General features: G+C 42.8%; 1 protein-coding gene across 1 annotated transcript in view; it reads right to left on the bottom strand.

Moving 5' to 3' along the window:
• Positions 1 to 22,575, bottom strand: part of atp8b4 (ATPase phospholipid transporting 8B4) — a 56,719-nt gene that overhangs the window by 5,867 nt on the left and 28,277 nt on the right. Inside the window, exons 12-25 of the mRNA XM_039016984.1 lie at positions 22,273 to 22,393; positions 22,049 to 22,136; positions 21,865 to 21,908; positions 21,570 to 21,735; positions 18,886 to 19,074; positions 18,392 to 18,507; positions 15,314 to 15,478; positions 11,708 to 11,819; positions 11,402 to 11,507; positions 10,306 to 10,447; positions 8,906 to 9,089; positions 4,832 to 5,055; positions 4,526 to 4,609; positions 3,831 to 4,076 (exon numbers count right to left, since the gene is read on the bottom strand). Coding sequence (XP_038872912.1) covers positions 3,831 to 4,076; positions 4,526 to 4,609; positions 4,832 to 5,055; positions 8,906 to 9,089; positions 10,306 to 10,447; positions 11,402 to 11,507; positions 11,708 to 11,819; positions 15,314 to 15,478; positions 18,392 to 18,507; positions 18,886 to 19,074; positions 21,570 to 21,735; positions 21,865 to 21,908; positions 22,049 to 22,136; positions 22,273 to 22,393 — 1,987 coding nt within the window. The remainder of the gene's footprint in view (positions 1 to 3,830; positions 4,077 to 4,525; positions 4,610 to 4,831; positions 5,056 to 8,905; positions 9,090 to 10,305; positions 10,448 to 11,401; positions 11,508 to 11,707; positions 11,820 to 15,313; positions 15,479 to 18,391; positions 18,508 to 18,885; positions 19,075 to 21,569; positions 21,736 to 21,864; positions 21,909 to 22,048; positions 22,137 to 22,272; positions 22,394 to 22,575) is intronic.

Here is a 22,575-nt window from a genome sequence, read left to right as displayed (position 1 = left end):
GTCAATGTGGAGGCTATATACAGGGGGTACCCGTACAGAGTCAATGTGGAGGCTATATATAGGGGGTACCGGTACAGAGTCAATGTGGAGGGTATATACAGGGGGTACCGGTACAGAGTCAATGTGGAGGCTATATACAGGGTGTACCGGTACAGAGTCAATGTGGAGGCTATATATAGGGGGTACCGGTACAGAGTCAATGTGGAGGGTATATACAGGGGGTACCGGTACAGAGTCAATGTGGAGGCTATATACAGGGGGTACCGGGACAGAGTCAATGTGGAGGCTATATACAGGGGGTACCGGGACAGAGTCAATGTGGAGGCTATATACAGGGGGTACCGGTACAGAGTCAATGTGGAGGGTATATACAGGGGGGTACCGGTACAGAGTCAATGTGGAGGCTATATACAGGGGGTACCGGTACAGAGTCAATGTGGAGGCTATATATAGGGGGTATCGGGACAGAGTCAATGTGGAGGCTATATATAGGGGGTACCGGTACAGAGTCAATGTGGAGGCTATATACAGGGGGTACCGGTACAGAGTCAATGTGGAGGCTATATACAGGGGGTACCGGTACAGAGTCAATGTGGAGGCTATATACAGGGTGTACCGGTACAGAGTCAATGTGGAGGCTATATATAGGGGGTACCGGTACAGAGTCAATGTGGAGGGTATATACAGGGGGTACCGGTACAGAGTCAATGTGGAGGCTATATACAGGGGGTACCGGGACAGAGTCAATGTGGAGGCTATATACAGGGGGTACCGGGACAGAGTCAATGTGGAGGCTATATACAGGGGGTACCGGTACAGAGTCAATGTGGAGGGTATATACAGGGGGGTACCGGTACAGAGTCAATGTGGAGGCTATATACAGGGGGTACCGGTACAGAGTCAATGTGGAGGCTATATATAGGGGGTATCGGGACAGAGTCAATGTGGAGGCTATATATAGGGGGTACCGGTACAGAGTCAATGTGGAGGCTATATACAGGGGGTACCGGTACAGAGTCAATGTGGAGGCTATATACAGGGGGTACCGGTACAGAGTCAATGTGGAGGCTATATACAGGGGGTACCGGTACAGAGTCAATGTGGAGGCTATATATAGGGGGTACCGGTACAGAGTCAATGTGGAGGCTATATACAGGGGGTACCGGTACAGAGTCAATGTGGAGGCTATATATAGGGGGTATCGGGACAGAGTCAATGTGGAGGCTATATATAGGGGGTACCGGTACAGAGTCAATGTGGAGGCTATATACAGGGGGTACCGGTACAGAGTCAATGTGGAGGCTATATACAGGGGGTACCGGTACAGAGTCAATGTGGAGGCTATATACAGGGGGTACCCGTACAGAGTCAATGTGGAGGCTATATATAGGGGGTACCGGTACAGAGTCAATGTGGAGGCTATATACAGGGGGTACCGGTACAGAGTCAATGTGGAGGGTATATACAGGGGGTACCGGTACAGAGTCAATGTGGAGGCTATATACAGGGGGTACCGGTACAGAGTCAATGTGGAGGCTATATACAGGGGGTACCGGTACAGAGTCAATGTGGAGGCTATATACAGGGGGTACCGGTACAGAGTCAATGTGGAGGCTATATACAGGGGGTACCGGTACAGAGTCAATGTGGAGGCTATATACAGGGGGTACCGGTACAGAGTCAATGTGCGGGGGTACTGGTTAGTCGAGGTAATTGAGGTAATATGTACATGTTGGTAGAGTTATTAAAGTGCCTATGCATAGATAATAACAGAGAGTAGCAGCAGCGTAAAAGGGGGGGGGGGGGGGGGGCAATGCAAATTGTCTGGGTAGCCATTTGATTAGATGTTCAGAAGTCTTATAGCTTGGGGGTAGAAGCTGTTTAGAAGCCTCTTGGAACTAGACTTGGCGCGTCGGTACTGCTTGCCGTGTGGTAGCAGAGAGAACTGTTATTGTGTGTGTGTATGCATGTGTCTATGTGTGTGTCTCTTCAGAGTCCCCGTTGTTCCATAAGGTGTATATTTATCTGTTTTTTTACATCTAATGTTACTGCTGCATCAGTTACTTGATGTGGAATAGAGTTCCATGTAGTCATGGCTCTATGTAGTACTGTGTGCCTTCCATAGTCTGTTCTGGGCTTGGGGACTGTGAAGAGACCCCTGGTGGCATGTCTTGTGGGGTATGCATGGGTGTCTTAGCTGTGTGCCAGCAGTTTAAACAGACAGCTCGGTGCATTCAACATGTCAATACCTCTCACAAATACAAGTAGTGATGAAGTCAATCTCTCCTCCACTTTGAGCTAGGAGAGATTAACATTCATATTATTAATGTTAGCTCTCTGTGTACATCCAAGGGCCAGCCGTGCTGACCTGTTCTGAGCCAATTGGCAACTGACCACACAACTGAACAGTAGTCCAGGTGCGACAAAACTAGGGCCTGTAGGACCTGCCTTGTTGACAGTGTTGTTAAGAATGCAGAGCAGCGGTTTATTATGGACAGACTTCTCCCCATCTTAGCTACTGTTGTATCAATATGTTTTGAGTATGACAGTTTACTCCAAGCAGTTTAGTCTCCTCAACTTGCTCAATTTCCACATTATTCATTACAAGATTTAGTTGAGGTTTAGGGTTTAGTGAGTGATTTGTCCCAAATACAATGCTTTTAGTTTTTGAAATATTTAGGACTAACTTATTCCTTGCCACCCACTCTGAAACTAACTGCAGCTCTTTAACCTGTTTGGGCTAGGGTGCAGCATTTTCACGTTCGGATGAAAAGCGTGCCCAGAGTAAACTTCCTGCTACTCAGGCCCAGATACTAATATATGCATATTATTAGTAGTATTGGATAGAAAACACTCTGAAGTTTCTAAAACTGTTTGAATGATGTCTGTGAGTATAACAGAACTCATATGGCAGGCGAAAACCTGAGAAAAATCCAACCAGGAAGTGGGAAATCTGAGGTTTGTAGTTTTTCAACTCCTTGCCTATCGAATATACAGTGTCTGTGGGGTCATATTGCACTTCCCAAGGCTTCCACTAGATGTCAACAGTCTTTAGAACCTTGTTTGAGGCTTCTACTGTGAAGTGAGGGCGAATGAGAGCTGATTGAGTAACAGGTCTGCCAGAGTGGCATGAGTTGATCACGCGCTCTCACGTGAGAGCGACCTGCAATTCTAAAGACAAAGGAATTCTTCGGTTGGAACATTATTGAAGATTTATGTTAAAAACATCCTAAAGATTGATTCTATACATCGTTTGACATGTTTCTACGGACTGTAACGGAACTTTTTGACTTTTCGTCTGGACCTAGTGATCGCGCGTCATGAATTTGGATTTGTGAACTCAAGGCGCGAACAACAAGGAGGTATTTGGACATAAATTATGGACTTTATCGAACTAAACAAACATTTATTGTGGATCTAGGATTCCTGGGAGTGCATTCTGATGAAGATCATCAAAGGTAAGTGAATATTTATAATGCTATTTCTGACTTCTGTTGACTCCGCAACATGACGGGTATCTGTTTGGCTTCTTTTGGTCTCTGAGCGCACTTTCCTGCAGGCTTAAATTTAAGATATGGCAAATAGGAGAGGCAATATCGTCCGCTATTATCCTCAGTAATTTTCCATCCACGTGTCAGACCCCTGTGTCATTGTTAATAGACAACAATCATTTTTTTCACCTCTTTCACACACTGACTTTACGGAATTCAAAATTACAATGCTTGTCTTTCATAATTTGGTCAGATATACTTGGATGTGTAGTGTCCGTGTTTGTTGCTGGCATGTCATGCCTAAGTTTGCTAATCTTGTCATCTGACTATGTTTCTTACCTGAACGCTCACCACTATGACCAAGGATGTTGATATGATGACGGCGAAAGCCTGCTGGTCTGAGATGTGTGATCCGTCGTCCCTGACGACGAGGCAGAAGGCTCCGTAGGGGATGAAGAAGAGGAGGAAGGAGGTGCCCATCCCCTGCAGCGTACACAGGAAGAACTGTCTCTTATTGAACAGGAGATTGAGCTGTCCTGGACGGTACAGGCTAGGGTAGCGGTGGCTGTTGGCTTCGTTCACATCCTGGGGATGAAAAGAGTTGTTGTGATGAGAGGTGTGTGTGTGTACGCCGGACTACATTGTCTGGTTTCCCGGATACAGATTTAGCTTAAGTCCTGGACTAATAAGCACTTTAATGGACTTTCTCCATTGGGTAGGTTTTTTAGTTCAGAACTAGGCTTAACCTGTGTCCTGGTCAGTTTACCGACTCTAAATGATATTGAGTTAGAGTTGGGTGAGGATAAGGGAAGTAATTAAGGTTTAGGTGGGATAGAGGTAGTTTGAGGTTTAGAGTCCCTAATGATATTTTGTTAGGACACAGGCAAAAGGGAATCTAAAAAACATTACATATTCACCTGTATGACTTGGCAGAATCTTGAAAAGAAAAAAAAACGAAAGAAAGTAAGTAAGTAAAAGAAAGTGAAAGATGGCTCGGCGGGTTGCCATTGTATGTAGTTTCTACCAGTTCTTACCTGATCGAAAAGCCCCATGGCCAGAACTGGCAGGGATGTGTAGACTATATTGAAGAGAGTGATAAACCACTGGTCATAAACCGTCTAAGAACAGAAGGAATAAAGTGAAGAAAAACATTTATACAAAATGTTTACAAATATTAAATGTTGATGTACTATAATGGTGCATTGTTCTTTGCCCCAATGCAATAGCATTTGTATCTGATTATTGTTTTTTATTTTCACGAGACTTTGGACAAAGACAACTAACTTTGTTCCTACGTTTTCCCAAAATATATATATATATTTTTTGTCACTTTTAATTACCTGAGCTGAGAAACCACAGAAGAAGCCGAACCAGAAGTGCACCAGGGTGAATGCAAAGTTCTTGTAGAAGAAGTAGAACAGGAAGTTGCACATGCGGAAATAGGACCAGCGGCCGTGGACCAGCAGGAGACGCTGCAGATAGCGGAACTGGGCAAAGGAGTAGTCAGAGGCTAGCACAGCCTGCATGCCCTCCTGACCTGATATACCTACACCTATATGAGCCGCTGGACAGAGAGAGAGAGAGAGACCCTACATGAAATGATAAAATATACAGACAACAAATTACAATTGACTATACTTAAACTCTTTAACATCATCCTCAGCTCTGGCAATTTCCCCAATATTTGGAACCAAGGACTGATAACCCCAATCCACAAAAGTGGAGACAAATTTGACCCCAATAACTACCGTGGGATATGCGTCAACAGCAAACTTGGGGAAATCCTCTGCATTATCATTAACAGAAGACTTGTACATTTCTTCAGTGAAAACAATGTACTGAGCAAATGTCATATTGGCTTTTTACAAAACTATCGTACGACAGACCACGTATTCACCCTGCACACCCTAATTGACAAACAATCAAATCAGAACAAAGGCAAAGTCTTCTAATGCTTTGCTGACTTCAAAAAAGCTATTGACTCAATTTGGCATGAGGGTCTGCTATACAAATTGATGGAAAGTGGTGTTGTTGGAAAAACATACGACATTATAAAATACATGTACAAAAACAACAAAAATTGGCAAAAAACATACACATTTCTTTCCACAGGGCTGTAGGGTAAGACAGGGATGCAGCTTAAGCCCCACCCTCTTCAACATATATATCAACAAATTGTCAAGGGCACAAGAACAGTCTGCAGCACCCGGCCTCCCCCTCCTAGAATCTGAAGTCAAATATCTACTGTTTGCTGATGATCTGGTGCTTCTTGTCCCCAACAAATGAGGACCTACAGCAGCACCCAGATCTTCTGCACAGATTCTGCCAGACCTGGGCCCTGTCAGACCTGGGCCCTGCCAGACCTGGGCCCTGTCAGACCTGGGCCCTGACAGTAAATCTCAGTAAGACAAAAATAATGGAGCTCCAAAAAAGGTCCAGTCGCCATAACCACAAATACAAATTCCATCTAGACACCGTTGTCCTAGAGCACACAAAAAACGATACATACCTTGGCCTAAACATCAGCGCCACAGGTAACTTCCACAAAGCTGTGAACGATCTGAGAGACAAGGTAAGAAGGGTCTTCTATGCCATCATAGAACCCATTGCCCTTTATGGTTGTGAGGTCTGGGGTCCGCTCACCATCCAAGAATTCACCAAATGGGACAAACGCCAAATTGAGACTCTGCATGCAGATTTCAGCAAAAATATCCTACGTGTACAATGTAAAACACCAAATAATGCATGCAGAGCGGAATCAGGCCAAAACTCGCTAATTATCAAAATCCAGAAAAGAGCTGTTAAATTCTACAACCACCTAAAAGGAAGTGATTCCCAAGCCTTCCATAACAAATCACCTACAAAGAGATAAACCTGGCTTCTCCTAAGCAAGCTGGTCCTGGGGCTGGTCCATATTGAATGCTATTTGGCCCTAAACAGAAAGTACACAGTGGCAGAATACCTGACCACTGTGACTGACCCAAAATTAAGGAAAGCTTTGACTATGTACAGACTCAGTGAGCATAGCCTTGCTATTTAGAAAGGTGGCCGTAGGTAGACCTGGCTCTCAAGAGAAGACAAGCTATGTGCACACTGCCCACAAAATGAGGTGGAAACTGAGCTGCACTTCCTAACCCCCTGCCAAAATTATGACCATATTAGAGACACATATTTCTATCAGATTACACAGACCCACAAAGAATTCGAAAAAACAAATCCAATTTTGATAAACTCACATATCTATTGGGTGAAATACCACAGTGTAACATCAAGATTTGTGACTGTTGCCACAAGAAAAGGGCAACCAGTGAAGAACGAACACCATTGTAAATACAACCCATATCTATGTTTATTTATTTTCCCTTTGTACTTTAACTATTTGCATATCGCTACAACACTGTACATAGACATAAAATTATATATGAAATGTCTCTATTATTTTACTATTCACTTTTGATTGTTTATTTAACTTTTGTTTATCCATTTTACTTGCTTTGGCAATGTAAACATAGGTTTCCCATGACAATAAAGCAGCTTGAATTGAGAGAGAGATAGAGAGATACAACACTGCCCCTTTAATTAAGACATACACCTTTTAACTGACTGGCTTTTCAAAGACAGCTTGAAATGTAGCCAACACGTTTTGTTCTCTTATAGGAAGCAGAAACTCCCCATTGCTGACCTATATTTATCTATAACTGGGCTAATAACTCGCTAACTAGCAAAGAATACCAACAAATGTGTGCGCTCTGAACTGATCTGAAAAGCGCATTCCCTCGCGGGTGATTGAAAGACTGCTCTTGGTCTACCCCGCCAAAAGAATTCTACTCTGTTGCGCTCTGGCTCTGCCTACAACAAAATCACAGCGACTTGTTTTGGATTGTTGCATTGAAAAGGGGACTGATATAATGTTGATTCAATCACAGAAAAAACTGTATCTATATAGTGCGAACTCAGTGAAGTTGAATCTCTTGCGTCTCTACGCGTCATGGTATTTCATTTCGCAGCGGTCATGGAAGAGGTGCGCGGCCGAGCAGGCGCGCAGTTTACACGTAAAACTTTTTTTTTTTTTTTTTTTTTACTGTTGAGAGTTACAATAGTAGAATACAGGAGGTGCAATTTCGAAACGAAACTTGATTGTGCATCAGCAGTCTTCCTTTTGTTATATATCATTTACTGACAGTCACACAATTAGCTTATGTCAGTGATTGCTAAATTACTCTTCTTAGTCTAGCCAGCTATCTCAACTTGTAGAAAATTAATGGCTGAATTACCGATCAGGTACATATTGCATTTGCCCAGGGGCCTTGACTTCCAGGGGGCCTGTGTTGATTTTGTTAGTCACTCTCACTCAGATATCATATTAACATGTCAATAGTCATGGCAAAATGTGTAGAATTGCAGCAAATTAGCTGTAAACTGCATAAAAAACCTATTTGTTTACCTTTTTGTTCATAAAAGAACATGTCTGCTAACAGACCCCTCTGTACATATTAAATTAAAGTTTGTAATCCTGGTGCTGAGCTAATCTGAGTTTATGTGTAGTGCCTAATGGTATAGTTAATAGGCTATGTGTTTGTCGATGGACTGAGATGAATGAAGCTACAGTAACCAATGTGATAACAGCTGGGGACATTTTGGCTTGTTTTTAAATGTTCTCCAAGTAGCATTTGAGTTTTTATTGTATAGAAAGGCAGAAAATCAATTTCAACTTCCTTAAAATGGATTGGATGGGGGGAAAGACCCCCAAATCCCCATCCCCATGAATTATTGACAAATTAAAAAAATCTGATTTTACGTATCCATTTAAACCACTGTAAATCAACTTCACAACTTTTTTTAGGGCCATCAAAGACATTACCACGATGAACCGTGTTAAGTTTGGTATCGATCTCTTAAAACATAAGAAAACTATTACCAATTCACGTTTTTCACTGTGTAACGCTAATGCTTAAAATAATCATATAAAATCTTCTCAGATTCACTCCAAATTTGGTCTTCAGACTTAAAAATCTGATTTTACGTGTCCATTTAAACCACTGTAAATCCACTCCACGGTGGCCTATCAACTTGAAACTTGTCATCTCTATTATGGATGTTCCTAATATGAAGCACATTGAATTTGTATCTCAAATAACAAGGAAACTATTAGCAACTCATTCTTTGCATATTGAACCCTACTGCTCAAAATCCTCTTTTCCTCATGAAACATACATCAGGATTCAACCAGATTTTGATCGAACATGATTGAACATAAAGGAAGATAGCATGCACTCTATCATGTAGGAACTTTGTTTTCCAACTGATCTTGTGTCCTTCCTTGACATCCTGTGAACCCCGTTCATTGCTGCTCATATCTGCTGCTGACTGAGCAACACCGCGAGCTGAATATAACGTGATCCTATATGTATTACTCTTGATCATGCTGACGTCATTGGCGCCGTCTCCTATGGCCAGAGTCACAGCCGTCTTGTTCGTCTTGACCAGCTCCACCACCTGGGCCTTCTGCATGGGAGTCACCCTACAGCAGATCACTGTCTTACACAGACAGGCTGTCTCCAGAAGGACCTGCTCCAGCTCAGGCTCCAGGGCATGGGCCTACAGGGGGGTTAATAGGAGAGGAGATAAAGAGATACATTTATTATAAGATTTTATTGTCAATTTTGGTTAGAATGGAAATGATCTTGTGTCTTTTCTCTCTGTGTCTGTGCCAGAGACACAGACACATTAGGCCTATTAAAAACCCACCATTATCACCACCCTGCAATGTTAACCAGTTCTGTGGTGTTTAACATCCCAGCCCTCTTGCAGAGCAGAGTCAGGATGTGGCAAACAGTGTGGGCTCAGTGTGTGTACCGAGTACAAGAGTGTGAGACAAGTCAGGTCTAGGAGCAAAGCAGTAGAGGATCTGTCTGCTGATGAAAAGTCCAGAAACCAGTTGTAAATGAATTGCCCAGCATTGGAACAATAAAGCTTTTACAAATCTGAATCTGAGTCACAGCTCTAGGACTACGAGCAGTAATGATGTAATAATGTGAGGTTCTGTCTGCTGATGAAAACCCTGGGTAACCAACAACTCCCCCCTGCAATGGCAGTGTGTCTGTCTGTCTGTCTGCTGATGAGAACCCTGGGTAACCAACAACTCCCCCCTGCAATGGCAGTGTGTCTGTCTGTCTGTCTGTCTGCTGATGAGAACCCTGGGTAACCAACAACTCCCCCCTGCAATGGCAGTGTGTCTGTCTGCTGATGAGAACCCTGGGTAACCAACAACTCCCCCCTGCAAGGGCAGTCTGTCTGTCTGTCTGTCTGTCTGTCTGTCTGTCTGTCTGTCTGTCTGTCTGTCTGTCTGTCTGTCTGTCTGTCTGTCTGTCTGTCTGTCTGTCTGTCTGTCTGTCTGTCTGTCTGTCTGTCTGTCTGTCTGTCTGTCTGTCTGTCTGCTGATGAGAACCCTGGGCAACCAACAACTCCCCCCTGCAAGGGCAGTGTGTCTGTCTGTCTGTCAGTTGTCTTAATGACCGCCTCTCTCACAGAGCTGGGAGACTCCCTAATCAGCAGCAGTCTGCTCGTTAAAGACTAAGCAGACTGAGCAGACGCCACAGGAACAGAGATATTAAACGGTCCATATCAGATAGACACACGCCCATACACACATTCAACGTCAGGTAAAGGGACACTATACAGTTCATAACAGATAGAAAGATAGCACCCATGAACACACAACCCACATTCAACAGGGATGAAAATATAGTCCAGGCATCTGGTTTGGCAAGCCATTTCATTATATGTAGAGAAACAAAGGAAGGAGCCTCCTTACCAGACTGTGTCCATTGATGATTAAGGCATACTCTGCTATGATGGTTTCTTCAAATACAGAATCGTCTGAGAACTCATCTGTCTTCTCCACATCTACAGTACTGCTGACTCTTCCCGGGCCCAGGATGTGCTCCTTAGCACTCCTAAAGACAAGAGTGAGGGGGAGGGGGGGGGGGGGCACATAAACAGATGTCATTGTGACACATTTGCTTATTATGACTGTGAGATGTGACTGTCTCTCTTAGCTACCATATGATGAAAGCACTAACTGTAGTCTCTCTGGATAAGAGAGTCTGCTAAATGACCAAAAATGTCAATTTAATGTCCACATATAGAAATAGAAGGACACTACAATGAATGTTCACAATCTTCTCTTTTCCTCTCACTCAGATACAATTTTAAAAACCGATTGGGCCAACGGGGCTGTCTGGCTGGCTGGCTGGCATGGTGATAGCTTCCCTTTGGGATCAATTGTTGGGAGAATAACAAGTTCTTAATCCAACTAAAGTAGAAGGAGGAAACACAATCCCCTGGGGGACCTTGTCACGTGACCAAGTCAGCCAGCCAGCCAGCCAGTCAGCCAGCCAGTCAGACAGACAGCCAGACAGCCAGTCAGCCAGCAAGCCAGCCAGTCAGCCAGCCAGTCAGACAGATAGCCAGCCAGCCAGTCAGACAGACAGCCAGCCAGCCAGTCAGCCAGCAAGCCAGCCAGTCAGCCAGCCAGTCAGACAGACAGCCAGCCAGTCAGCCAGCCAGCCAGCCAGTCAGCCAGCCAGTCAGCCAGCCAGTCAGCCAGCCAGCCAGCCAGTCAGCCAGCAAGCCAGCCAGTCAGCCAGCCAGCGCTCACTTTGACTCTCAAAGAAAAAGCTGCTGAGGGGAGCAGGTTCATCTTTTAAACATGCAGGTCAATCAATCAAATGTATTTTATTTTATTTTTTATATAAAAGCCCTTTTTTCCCCTCCCCCCATCATCATCAGTTGTCACAAAGTGCTTTACAGAAACGCAGCCTGAAACCCCAGAAAGCCTGCAGCAACAGACACAGATGATTCAGGTCTAGTCATGACTGAGAGTCTGTTTCATGAACCTGAGGCCTAACCTGAGTTGCTGCTGCACCTCTAAGACAGAATGTCCTGATATGATAAACACTTCGTTCATATCGTCTCTCAGCATGTTGCAGGAGTAGCCGATGTTCATCGCCGTCTCTGCAAACCACAAAAATATGTCACGTTACCTCCAATTTTATTGTACACTATTGTCAATGTATCATTGACACTGAATAAAAAATATATTACTCTGAAATGCCTTTCCTGCAAGCTCTTTCCCAACAAATGCAGTAATCTATATCAGTAGTACTCTAAAGTAAAGTCTTTGTAGAGGGGTCCATCTCTTCATTGGTGCTTACCTAACTTATCCCCAGTGAGAACCCAGATCTTGATGTTGGCCAGGGTCAAACAGGCGATTGTTTCAGGAACCCCCTCTTGCAGTTTGTCTTCTACTGCTGTGGCTCCTAGGAGCTTGAGAGGGGAGAACAAAACAACCAGGAGAAGCCCTGAGAACATACCCACAAACCCCAGCGGTTTGAAGAACGGGTCAGCCATGGTGCAGCGTCCCTGGAGCAGTTGAAGGGTGCCTTGATCAAGGGCATAACGACAGGGCATCTAGGATACTGTTGCCTCTGGTCAGGCTAAAGGTCAGTCTTACATCTAGGATACTGTTGCCTCTGGTCAGGCTAAAGGTCAGTCTTACATCTAGGATACTGTTGCCTCTGGTCAGGCTAAAGGTCAGTCTTACATCTAGGATACTGTTGCCTCTGGTCAGTCTAAAGGTCAGTCTTACATCTAGGATACTGTTGCCTCTGGTCAGTCTAAAGGTCAGTCTTACATCTAGGATACTGTTGCCTCTGGTCAGGCTAAAGGTCAGTCTTACATCTAGGATACTGTTGCCTCTGGTCAGGCTAAAGGTCAGTCTTACATCTAGGATACTGTTGCCTCTGGTCAGTCTAAAGGTCAGTCTTACATCTAGGATACTGTTGCCTCTGGTCAGTCTAAAGGTCAGTCTTACATCTAGGATACTGTTGCCTCTGGTCAGTCTAAAGGTCAGTCTTACATCTAGGATACTGTTGCCTCTGGTCAGGCTAAAGGTCAGTCTTACATCTAGGATACTGTTGCCTCTGGTCAGTCTAAAGGTCAGTCTTACATCTAGGATACTGTTGCCTCTGGTCAGTCTAAAGGTCAGTCTTACATCTAGGATACTGTTGCCTCTGGTCAGTCTAAAGGTCAGTCTTACATCTAGGATACTGTTGCCTCTGGTCAGTCTAAAGGTCAGTCTTACATCTAGGATACTGTTGCCTCTGGTCAGTCTAAAGGTCAGTCTTACATCTAGGATACTGTTGCCTCTGGTCAGTCTAAAGGTCAGTCTTACATCTAGGATACTGTTGCCTCTGGTCAGTCTAAAGGTCAGTCTTACATCTAGGATACTGTTGCCTCTGGTCAGTCTAAAGGTCAGTCTAAAGGTCAGTCTTACATCAACCCTCTATCTCCTCATAGAGAGCAGCCAGGACTTCCTCTCTCTGTTCTTTATAGGTCAGTCTATAAATCAGTCTATAAATCAGTCTATATATCCGTTTATAGGTCAGTCTATATATCAGTCTATATATCAGTCTATATATCCATTTATAGGTCAGTCTATATATCAGTCTATATATCAGTTTATAGGTCAATCTATATATCAGTCTATATATCAGTTTATAGGTCAGTCTATATATCAGTTTATAGGTCAGTCTATACATCAGTCTATAGGTCAGTCTATACATCAGTCTATAGGTCAGTCTATATATCAGTTTATAGGTCAGTCTATACATCAGTCTATAGGTCAGTCTATATATCAGTTTATAGGTCAGTCTATATATCAGTCTATAAATCAGTTTATAGGTCAGTCTATATATCAGTCTATATATCCGTTTATAGGTCAGTCTATACATCAGTCTATATATCAGTCTATATATCAGTTTATAGGTCAGTCTATATATCAGTCCATATATCAGTTTATAGGTCAGTCTATACATCAGTTTATAGGTCAGTCTATATATCAGTTTATATATAGTCTATAGGTCAGTCTATATATCAGTCTATAAATCAGTCTAGAAGTCAGTCTATAGGTAAGTCTATATATCAGTTTATAGGTCAGTCTATATATCAGTCTATATGTAAGTCTATATATCAGTCAAGAAGTCAGTCTATAGGTAAGTCTATATATCAATTTATATGTCAGTCTATAGGTAAGTCTATATATCAGTTTATATATAGTCTATAGGTCAGTCTATATATCAGTCTATAGGTCACCCTATATATATCCGTCTATAGGTCAGTCTATAGGACAGTCTATAGGTCAGTCTATAGGTCAGTCTATAGGTCAATCTATAAGTCAGTCTATATATCAGTCTAGGTGTAAGTCTATAGATCAGTCTACATATCAGTCAAGACGTCAGTCTATAGGTAAGTCTATATATCAATTTATATGTCAGTCTATAGGTAAGTCTATATATCAGTTTATATATAGTCTATAGGTCAGTCTATATATCAGTCTATAGGTCACCCTATATATATCCGTCTATAGGTCAGTCTATAGGACAGTCTATAGGTCAGTCTATATATCAGTCTATAGGACAGTCTATAGGTCAGTCTATAGGTCAGTCTATAGGTCAATCTATAAGTCAGTCTATATATCAGTCTAGGTGTAAGTCTATAGATCAGTCTACATATCAGTCTATAAGTCTGTCTATATATCAGTCTATATATCAGTCTCGAGGTAAGTCTATATATCAGTCTATAGGACAGTCTATAGGTCAGTCTATATATCAGTCTACATATCAGTCTATAAGTCTGTCTATATATCAGTCTAGAGGTAAGTCTATAGATCAGTCAAGAAGTCAGTCTATAGGTAAGTCTATATATCAATTTATATGTCAGTCTATAGGTAAGTCTATATATCAGTTTATATATAGTCTATAGGTCAGTCTATATATCAGTCTATAGGTCACCCTATATATATCCGTCTATAGGTCAGTCTATAGGACAGTCTATAGGTCAGTCTATAGGTCAGTCTATAGGTCAATCTATAAGTCAGTCTATATATCAGTCTAGGTGTAAGTCTATAGATCAGTCTACATATCAGTCAAGACGTCAGTCTATAGGTAAGTCTATATATCAATTTATATGTCAGTCTATAGGTAAGTCTATATATCAGTTTATATATAGTCTATAGGTCAGTCTATATATCAGTCTATAGGTCACCCTATATATATCCGTCTATAGGTCAGTCTATAGGACAGTCTATAGGTCAGTCTATATATCAGTCTATAGGACAGTCTATAGGTCAGTCTATAGGTCAGTCTATAGGTCAATCTATAAGTCAGTCTATATATCAGTCTAGGTGTAAGTCTATAGATCAGTCTACATATCAGTCTATAAGTCTGTCTATATATCAGTCTATATATCAGTCTCGAGGTAAGTCTATATATCAGTCTATAGGACAGTCTATAGGTCAGTCTATATATCAGTCTACATATCAGTCTATAAGTCTGTCTATATATCAGTCTAGAGGTAAGTCTATAGATCAGTCTACAGGTAAGTCTATAGATCAGTCTATAAGTCGGTCTATATGTCAGTCTATATATCAGTCTACATATCAGTCTATAAGTCAGTCTATATATCAGTCTAGGTGTAAGTCTATAGATCAGTCTACATATCAGTCTATAAGTCTGTCTATATATCAGTCTAGAGGTAAGTCTATAGATCAGTCTACAGGTAAGTCTATAGATCAGTCTATAAGTCGGTCTATATGTCAGTCTATATATCAGTCTACATATCAGTCTATAAGTCTGTCTATATATCAGTCTATATATCAGTCTAGAGGTAAGTCTATAGATCAGTCTAGAGGTAAGTCTATAGATCAGTACAGGTAAGTCTATAGATCAGTCTATATATCAGTCTATAGGTCAGTCTCTTACCATCAGGCCTGTCTCTATTTCCTCATAGAGATCAGCCAGTCCCTCCTCTCTGTTCTCTATCACAGTGCTGGCATACAGAAGCCTCTTCATCCATTCCTCTAATACATTCTCATCTAGGTCTTTGTAGGCCAGGGCCAGTGTTCGCAAGCCTTCACCAGCAAACTCCTGCAAAACAAACATGATTCAGATTATAGTACAATAATTCAAGGATTTTGTATTGAGATTAAGCAAATTGGACTATTTTTTAAATGCATTTAGTTATGTACGTTATTATGCTGCTAGGTTGTTGAATCTGATCGGAGAAATGTCCTCATCATTCATTTTATTTATTTAACCTTTATTTAATTAGGCAAGTCAGATAAGAACAAATTCTTATTTACAATGACAGCCTACCCTGGGCCAAACCCGGACGACGCTGGGGCCAATTGTGCGCAACCCTATTGGACTCCCAATCACAGCCGGACGTGATACAGCCTGGATTTGAACCAGGTCCTGCACTGAGATGCAGTATCGTAGAGCACTGCGCCACTCGGGACCAGATGCTTTAGTATTAGCTATATTAAATAGTTTATAATAATAATAATAATAATAACAGTATTATTATAACAGTATTATTATGATTAATATATAAATATATATATTTATATACAGTATGTTATATATTATTTTCTCTCATGTTGATGCTTCATGCAATATGTTGTGTGGGCTTGTTGTGAGTGACTGTGAGGCTGCTTCCTGTGAGTGACTGTGAGGCTGCTTGTTGTGAGTGACTGAGGCTGCTTGTTGTGAGTGACTGAGGCTGCTTGTTGTGAGTGACTGAGGCTGCTTGTTGTGAGTGACTGTGAGGCTGCTTGTTGTGAGTGACTGTGAGGCTGCTTGTTGTGAGTGACTGAGGCTGCTTGTTGTGAGTGACTGTGAGGCTGCTTGTTGTGAGTGACTGTGAGGCTGCTTGTTGTGAGTGACTGTGAGGCTGCTTGTTGTGTGTGACTATGAGGCTGCTTGTTGTGAGTGACTGTGAGGCTGCTTGTTGTGAGTGACTGTGAGGCTGCTTGTTGTGAGTGACTGTGAGGCTGCTTGTTGTGTGTGACTATGAGGCTGCTTGTTGTGAGTGACTGTGAGGCTGCTTGTTGTGAGTGACTATGAGGCTGCTTGTTGTGAGTGACTGTGAGGCTGCTTGTTGTGAGTGACTATGAGGCTGCTTCCTGTGAGTGACTGTGAGGCTGCTTGTTGTGAGTGACTGTGAGGCTGCTTGTTGTGAGTGAATGTGAGGCTGCTTGCTGTGAGTGACTGTGAGGCTGCTTGCTGTGAGTGACTGTGAGGCTGCTTGTTGTGAGTGACTATGAGGCTGCTTGCTGTGAGTGACTGTGAGGCTGCTTGTTGTGAGTGACTGTGAGGCTGCTTGTTGTGAGTGACTGTGAGGCTGCTTGCTGTGAGTGACTGTGAGGCTGCTTGCTGTGAGTGACTGTGAGGCTGCTTGTTGTGAGTGACTGCGAGGCTGCTTGCTGTGAGTGACTGTGAGGCTGCTTGTTGTGAGTGACTGTGAGGCTGCTTGTTGTGAGTGACTATGAGGCTGCTTCCTGTGAGTGACTGTGAGGCTGCTTGCTGTGAGTGACTGTGAGGCTGCTTGTTGTGAGTGACTATGAGGCTGCTTGCTGTGAGTGACTGTGAGGCTGCTTGTTGTGAGTGACTATGAGGCTGCTTGTTGTGAGTGACTGTGAGGTTGCTTGTTGTGAGTGACTATGAGGCTGCTTGCTGTGAGTGACTGTGAGGTTGCTTGCTGTGAGTGACTGAGGCTGCTTGCTGTGAGTGACTGTGAGGCTGCTTGCTGTGAGTGACTGAGGCTGCTTGCTGTGAGTGACTGAGGCTGCTTGCTGTGAGTGACTGTGAGGCTGCTTGTTGTGAGTGACTGTGAGGCTGCTTGCTGTGCGTGACTGAGGCTGCTTGCTGTGAGTGACTGTGAGGCTGCTTGCTGTGAGTGACTGAGGCTGCTTGCTGTGAGTGACTATGAGGCTGCTTGTTGTGAGTGACTGTGAGGCTGCTTGCTGTGAGTGACTGTGAAGCTGCTTGCTGTGAGTGACTGTGAGGCTGCTTGTTGTGAGTGACTGTGAAGCTGCTTGCTGTGAGTGACTGTGAGGCTGCTTGCTGTGAGTGACTGAGGCTGCTTGCTGTGAGTGACTATGAGGCTGCTTGTTGTGAGTGACTGTGAGGCTGCTTGCTGTGAGTGACTGTGAAGCTGCTTGCTGTGAGTGACTGAGGCTGCTTGCTGTGAGTGACTGTGAGGCTGCTTGCTGTGAGTGACTGTGAGGCTGCTTGCTGTGAGTGACTGAGGCTGCTTGCTGTGAGTGACTGTGAGGCTGCTTGTTGTGAGTGACTGTGAGGCTGCTTGTTGTGAGTGACTATGAGGCTGCTTGTTGTGAGTGACTGTGAGGCTGCTTGCTGTGAGTGACTGTGAGGCTGCTTGTTGTGAGTGACTGTGAGGCTGCTTGTTGTGAGTGACTATGAGGCTGCTTGTTGTGAGTGACTGTGAAGCTGCTTGTTGTGAGTGACTGTGAGGCTGCTTGTTGTGAGTGACTGTGAGGCTGCTTGTTGTGAGTGAATGTGAGGCTGCTTGTTGTGAGTGACTGTGAGGCTGCTTGCTGTGAGTGACTGTGAAGCTGCTTGCTGTGAGTGACTGAGGCTGCTTGCTGTGAGTGACTGTGAGGCTGCTTGTTGTGAGTGACTGTGAGGCTGCTTGTTGTGAGTGACTGTGAGGCTGCTTGTTGTGAGTGACTGTGAGGCTGCTTGCTGTGAGTGACTGTGAAGCTGCTTGCTGTGATTGACTGTGAGGCTGCTTGCTGTGAGTGACTGTGAGGCTGCTTGTTGTGAGTGACTGTGAAGCTGCTTGCTGTGAGTGAATGTGAGACTGCTTGTTGTGAGTGACTGTGAGGCTGCTTGTTGTGAGTGACTGTGAAGCTGCTTGCTGTGAGTGAATGTGAGACTGCTTGTTGTGAGTGACTGTGAGGCTGCTTGTTGTGAGTGACTGTGAAGCTGCTTGCTGTGAGTGAATGTGAGGCTGTTGCATGTAGTATAAAGACCTACGTAAAGATGCTCTGAGGTAGTGTCCATGAGAACTTGGTTGGACGGGTCCAGTCTGTCGAAGATGATGGTGTCAGCTCCTTTACAGTACAGCTTGATGTGGCCCGCTGGGTTCCTCACTGGAAGACAGTAGAAACGGAAGCAGACAAATACACCTTGAGTCATTACACCTTGAAGAGACCTTTGAAGGTATTTTGTAAGTGACCAATGAGTCAGTGGATTGAAACCTATTGATCAAAGACCTCATTGACAGTGAATACCTAATGATGTCAAGATTCCGGACATGAACAGAACACCATGCAGTCTAAAGCTTGAAACAATTGATACTAACACTGCTATGTGTATGTTTAAAGAATATTCAAGAATATGAAGTCATCATCGACTGTATTGTATCTTATACTTCCAACTTTACGATAACTTCATGTTTTGCTTTGCTACACAACACATTTTGGAGACAGCAAAACAAGATCTTTGCTTTTTAAAAGTGAAGACCTAACCAATGACACTCATTCTCTTGCGCACGTTGTTGAAGTCGAGGATGGCCAGGAGCTGGTAGTTGACGGCTGTCCCCATCTCGTACAGCGTGACGGTCTCCGGGGTTCTGGAACGAAACACAAAGCCAAAGTTCCGTGCGGCCGTGACCAGGGCTCCCTCGTCAGGCGACTGGGCCATGTACACCAGATCCCCTACGTGGAGGAGAGAAGAAGAAGAAGAGGAAGAGGAAGAAGAAGAAGAAGAAGAGGAAGAAGAAGAGGAACAAGAGGAACAAGAGGAAGAAGAAGAAAAGGAAGAAGAAGAGCAACAAGAGGAACAAGAGGAACAAGAGGAAGAAGAAGAAGAGGAAGAAGAAGCGGAAGAAGAAGATGAAGAAGAGGAACAAGAGGAACAAGAGGAAGAAGAAGAAGAGGAAGAAGAAGAGGAACAAGAGGAACAAGAGGAACAAGAGGAAGAAGAAGAAGAAGAGGAAGAAGAAGATGAAGAAGAAGACAAAGAAGAAGAGGAAGAAGAAGATGAAGAAGAAGAGGAAGAAGAGGAAGAAGAAGAATATGTTTTTTGTTAGACTGATTCGTTAGGCTGCACTATCCACATGAGGAGTTGCAGGGAATTGTGAGTCAACATATAATTAATTGATCAGTATTATCTAGACAGATTTCCCAGCAGACAAAACTGGTTGAATTGACGTCATTATAGCCAGCTTCGCCCGCTGGGTTACAAGACAAGACTCATGTCATATCCGTCAGACTAGTGTACAGCAGTCCACTTTACCTTCACTCAGCTGCCTACTTTACCATCACTTAGAAGTCTACTTTACCTTCACTCAGAAGTCTACTTTACATTCACTCAGAAGGCTACTTTACCGTCACTTAGAAGTCTACTTTTCCTTCCCTCAGAAGTTTATTTTACCTTCACTCAGCTGCCTACTTTACCTTCACTTAAAAGTCTACTTTACCTTCACTGAGAAGTCTATTTTACCTTCACTCAGAAGTCTACTTTACCTTCACTGAGAAGTCTATTTTACCTTGACACAGAAGTCTACTTTACCTTCACTCAGAAGTCTACTTTACCTTCACTCAGAAGTCTACTTTACCTTCACTCAGCTGCCTACTTTACCTTCACTCAGCTATCTACTTTACCTTCACTCAGCTGTCTACTTTACCGTCACTTAAAAGTCTACTTTACCTTCACTCAGTTGCCTACTTTACTTTCACTTAGAAGTCTACTTTACCTTCACTCAGAAGTCTACTTTACATTCACTCAGAAGTCTACTTTACCTTCACTCAGAAGTCTATGTTTCCCTTACTCAGAAGCCTACTTTACCTTCACTCAGCTGCCTACTTTACCTTCACTCAGAAGACTACTGTCTCTTCACTCAGAAGTCTACTTTACCTTCACTCAGAAGTCTACTTTACCTTCACTCAGCTGCCTACTTTACCTTCACTCAGAAGTCTACTTTACCTTCACTCAGAAGTCTACTTTACCTTCACTCAGAAGTCTACCTTACCTTCACTCAGCTGCCTACTTTACCTTCACTCAGAAGTCTACTTTCACTCAGCTGCCTACTTTACCTTCACTCAGAAGTCTACTTTCACTCAGCTGCCTACTTTACCTTCACTCAGAAGTCTACTTTACTTTCACTTAGGAAGTCTACCTTCACTCAGAAGTCTACCTTCACTCAGAAGTCTACCTTCACTCAGAAGTCTACCTTCACTCAGCTGCCTACTTTACCTTCACTCAGAAGTCTACTTTCACTCAGCTGCCTACTTTACCTTCACTCAGAAGTCTACTTTCACTCAGCTGCCTACTTTACCTTCACTCAGAAGTCTACTTTACCTTCACTTAGGAAGTCTACCTTCACTCAGAAGTCTACCTTCACTCAGAAGTCTACCTTCACTCAGAAGTCTACTTTATCTTCACCCTAAGACATGACAGTGTAACAGCGGTCCAGCAATCTGAAGAACACCAGTAGTGATGTTACTACTGGACACATGTCTGAAGTCTCTATACATTACATTAACAATATATATACGTTATCTATTCATTATCTATACATTATCTACACATTAGCTACATGTTATCTTTAGGTTATCAGCATAAAGAACTCTTGCACTGAGGTTACAGCTGTACAGTATCTATACATTACCTGTCCTTTCTATTATCTATACATTACCTTTCCTATAAATTATCTATACATTACCTGTCCTATTTATTATCTATACATTACCTGTCCGGCTTATTATCTATACATTACCTGTCCGGCTTATTATCTATACATTACCTGTCCTATTTATTATCTATACATGACCTGTCCTATTTATTATCTATACATTACCTGTCCTATAAATTATCTATACATTACCTGTCCTATTTATTATCTATACATGACCTGTCCTATTTATTATCTATACATTACCTGTTCTGCTTATTATCTATACATGACCTGTCCTATTTATTATCTATGCATTATCTGTCCTGCTTATTATCTATACATTACCTGTCCTACTTATTATCTATACATTACTCGTCATATTTATTACCTATACATTGCCCATACTATGTATTATCTATACATTACCTGTCCTATTTATTATCTATGCATTACCTGTCCTATTTATTATCTATACATGACCTGTCCTATTTATTATCTATACATTACCTGTCCTATTTATTATCTATACATTACCTTCATTCTTCTCCTCAGGCATGACAGTATGACACAGAGCCAGCAGTCTGAAGAACTCCTGCACGGATGGCTCCTCCATCTTGATGGCCTCCACCAGGCTACTGTCGTGAAACTTAAACTTCCTGTCACTCAGAGGGTTGAAGGAGAAATCTACACAGGCCGTTCTCTGGAGGGAGATGGACCAGAACACAGGTACTAACTTATGGTTTAACTTCACTATTGTATTACTGCAATATATAAACTTGTACTGTCCATAGTGTAGTTATATCTGTGTTATCCAGTTCCTTATTCATACCTCTGTAATTTCCACTTTATGGCCGAATTCATCATAAACATCACCTGAAGGGAACACAAGAGAGAACACATAATCAGTCAATCAAATTGCAGAAGCACAGGGGCAAGTAACAACTCCCTAGAATGAAGAAACCTTGATAGGAACCACAGTACACAGGAAACCAAACGCAAAATGTGCATCGTACCGTAGCTCTTCCCGTTGATGGAGCATTTGTTGAAGACCATGATGTTCTGTGTGAGAGTTCCTGTCTTGTCTGAGAAGATAAACTCCACCTGTCAACAGGGACAAACGACAGATTGTTCGTATACTTGGCTGAAGCAACTTCATTAATCCGTTCATATATAACGTTCATCTAGAAATGTATACATTAAATAATGATTTAATTCATCCATCCGTTCATTCACCCACCTGGCCCAGCTCCTCGTTGAGCGTGGTGGTTCTGGCCTCAGCTGGAGTGTCCTTCTGGATGTAATACATCTTCCTGTCCCAGTTAATAAAGTAACTGTGGCCCAGACGAATAACCTCCACACTTAGACAAAGAGGAGTACAAGGTAAGTTAAGCTAAGAGGTAGTTAAGCTAAGAGGTAGTTAAGCTAAGAGGTGAGTTAAGCTAAGAGGTAGTTAAGCTAAGAGGTGAGTTAAGTTAAGAGGTAGTTAAGCTAAGAGGTAGTTAAGCTAAGAGGTGAGTTAAGCTAAGAGGTAGTTAAGCTA

The sequence above is a fragment of the Salvelinus namaycush genome, chromosome 21 (assembly GCF_016432855.1).
Source record: "Salvelinus namaycush isolate Seneca chromosome 21, SaNama_1.0, whole genome shotgun sequence".
NCBI classification, from domain to species: domain Eukaryota; kingdom Metazoa; phylum Chordata; class Actinopteri; order Salmoniformes; family Salmonidae; genus Salvelinus; species Salvelinus namaycush.
The sequence above is the reverse complement of the archived record's forward strand: the minus strand, read 5'-3'. Positions and strand labels throughout refer to the sequence as shown.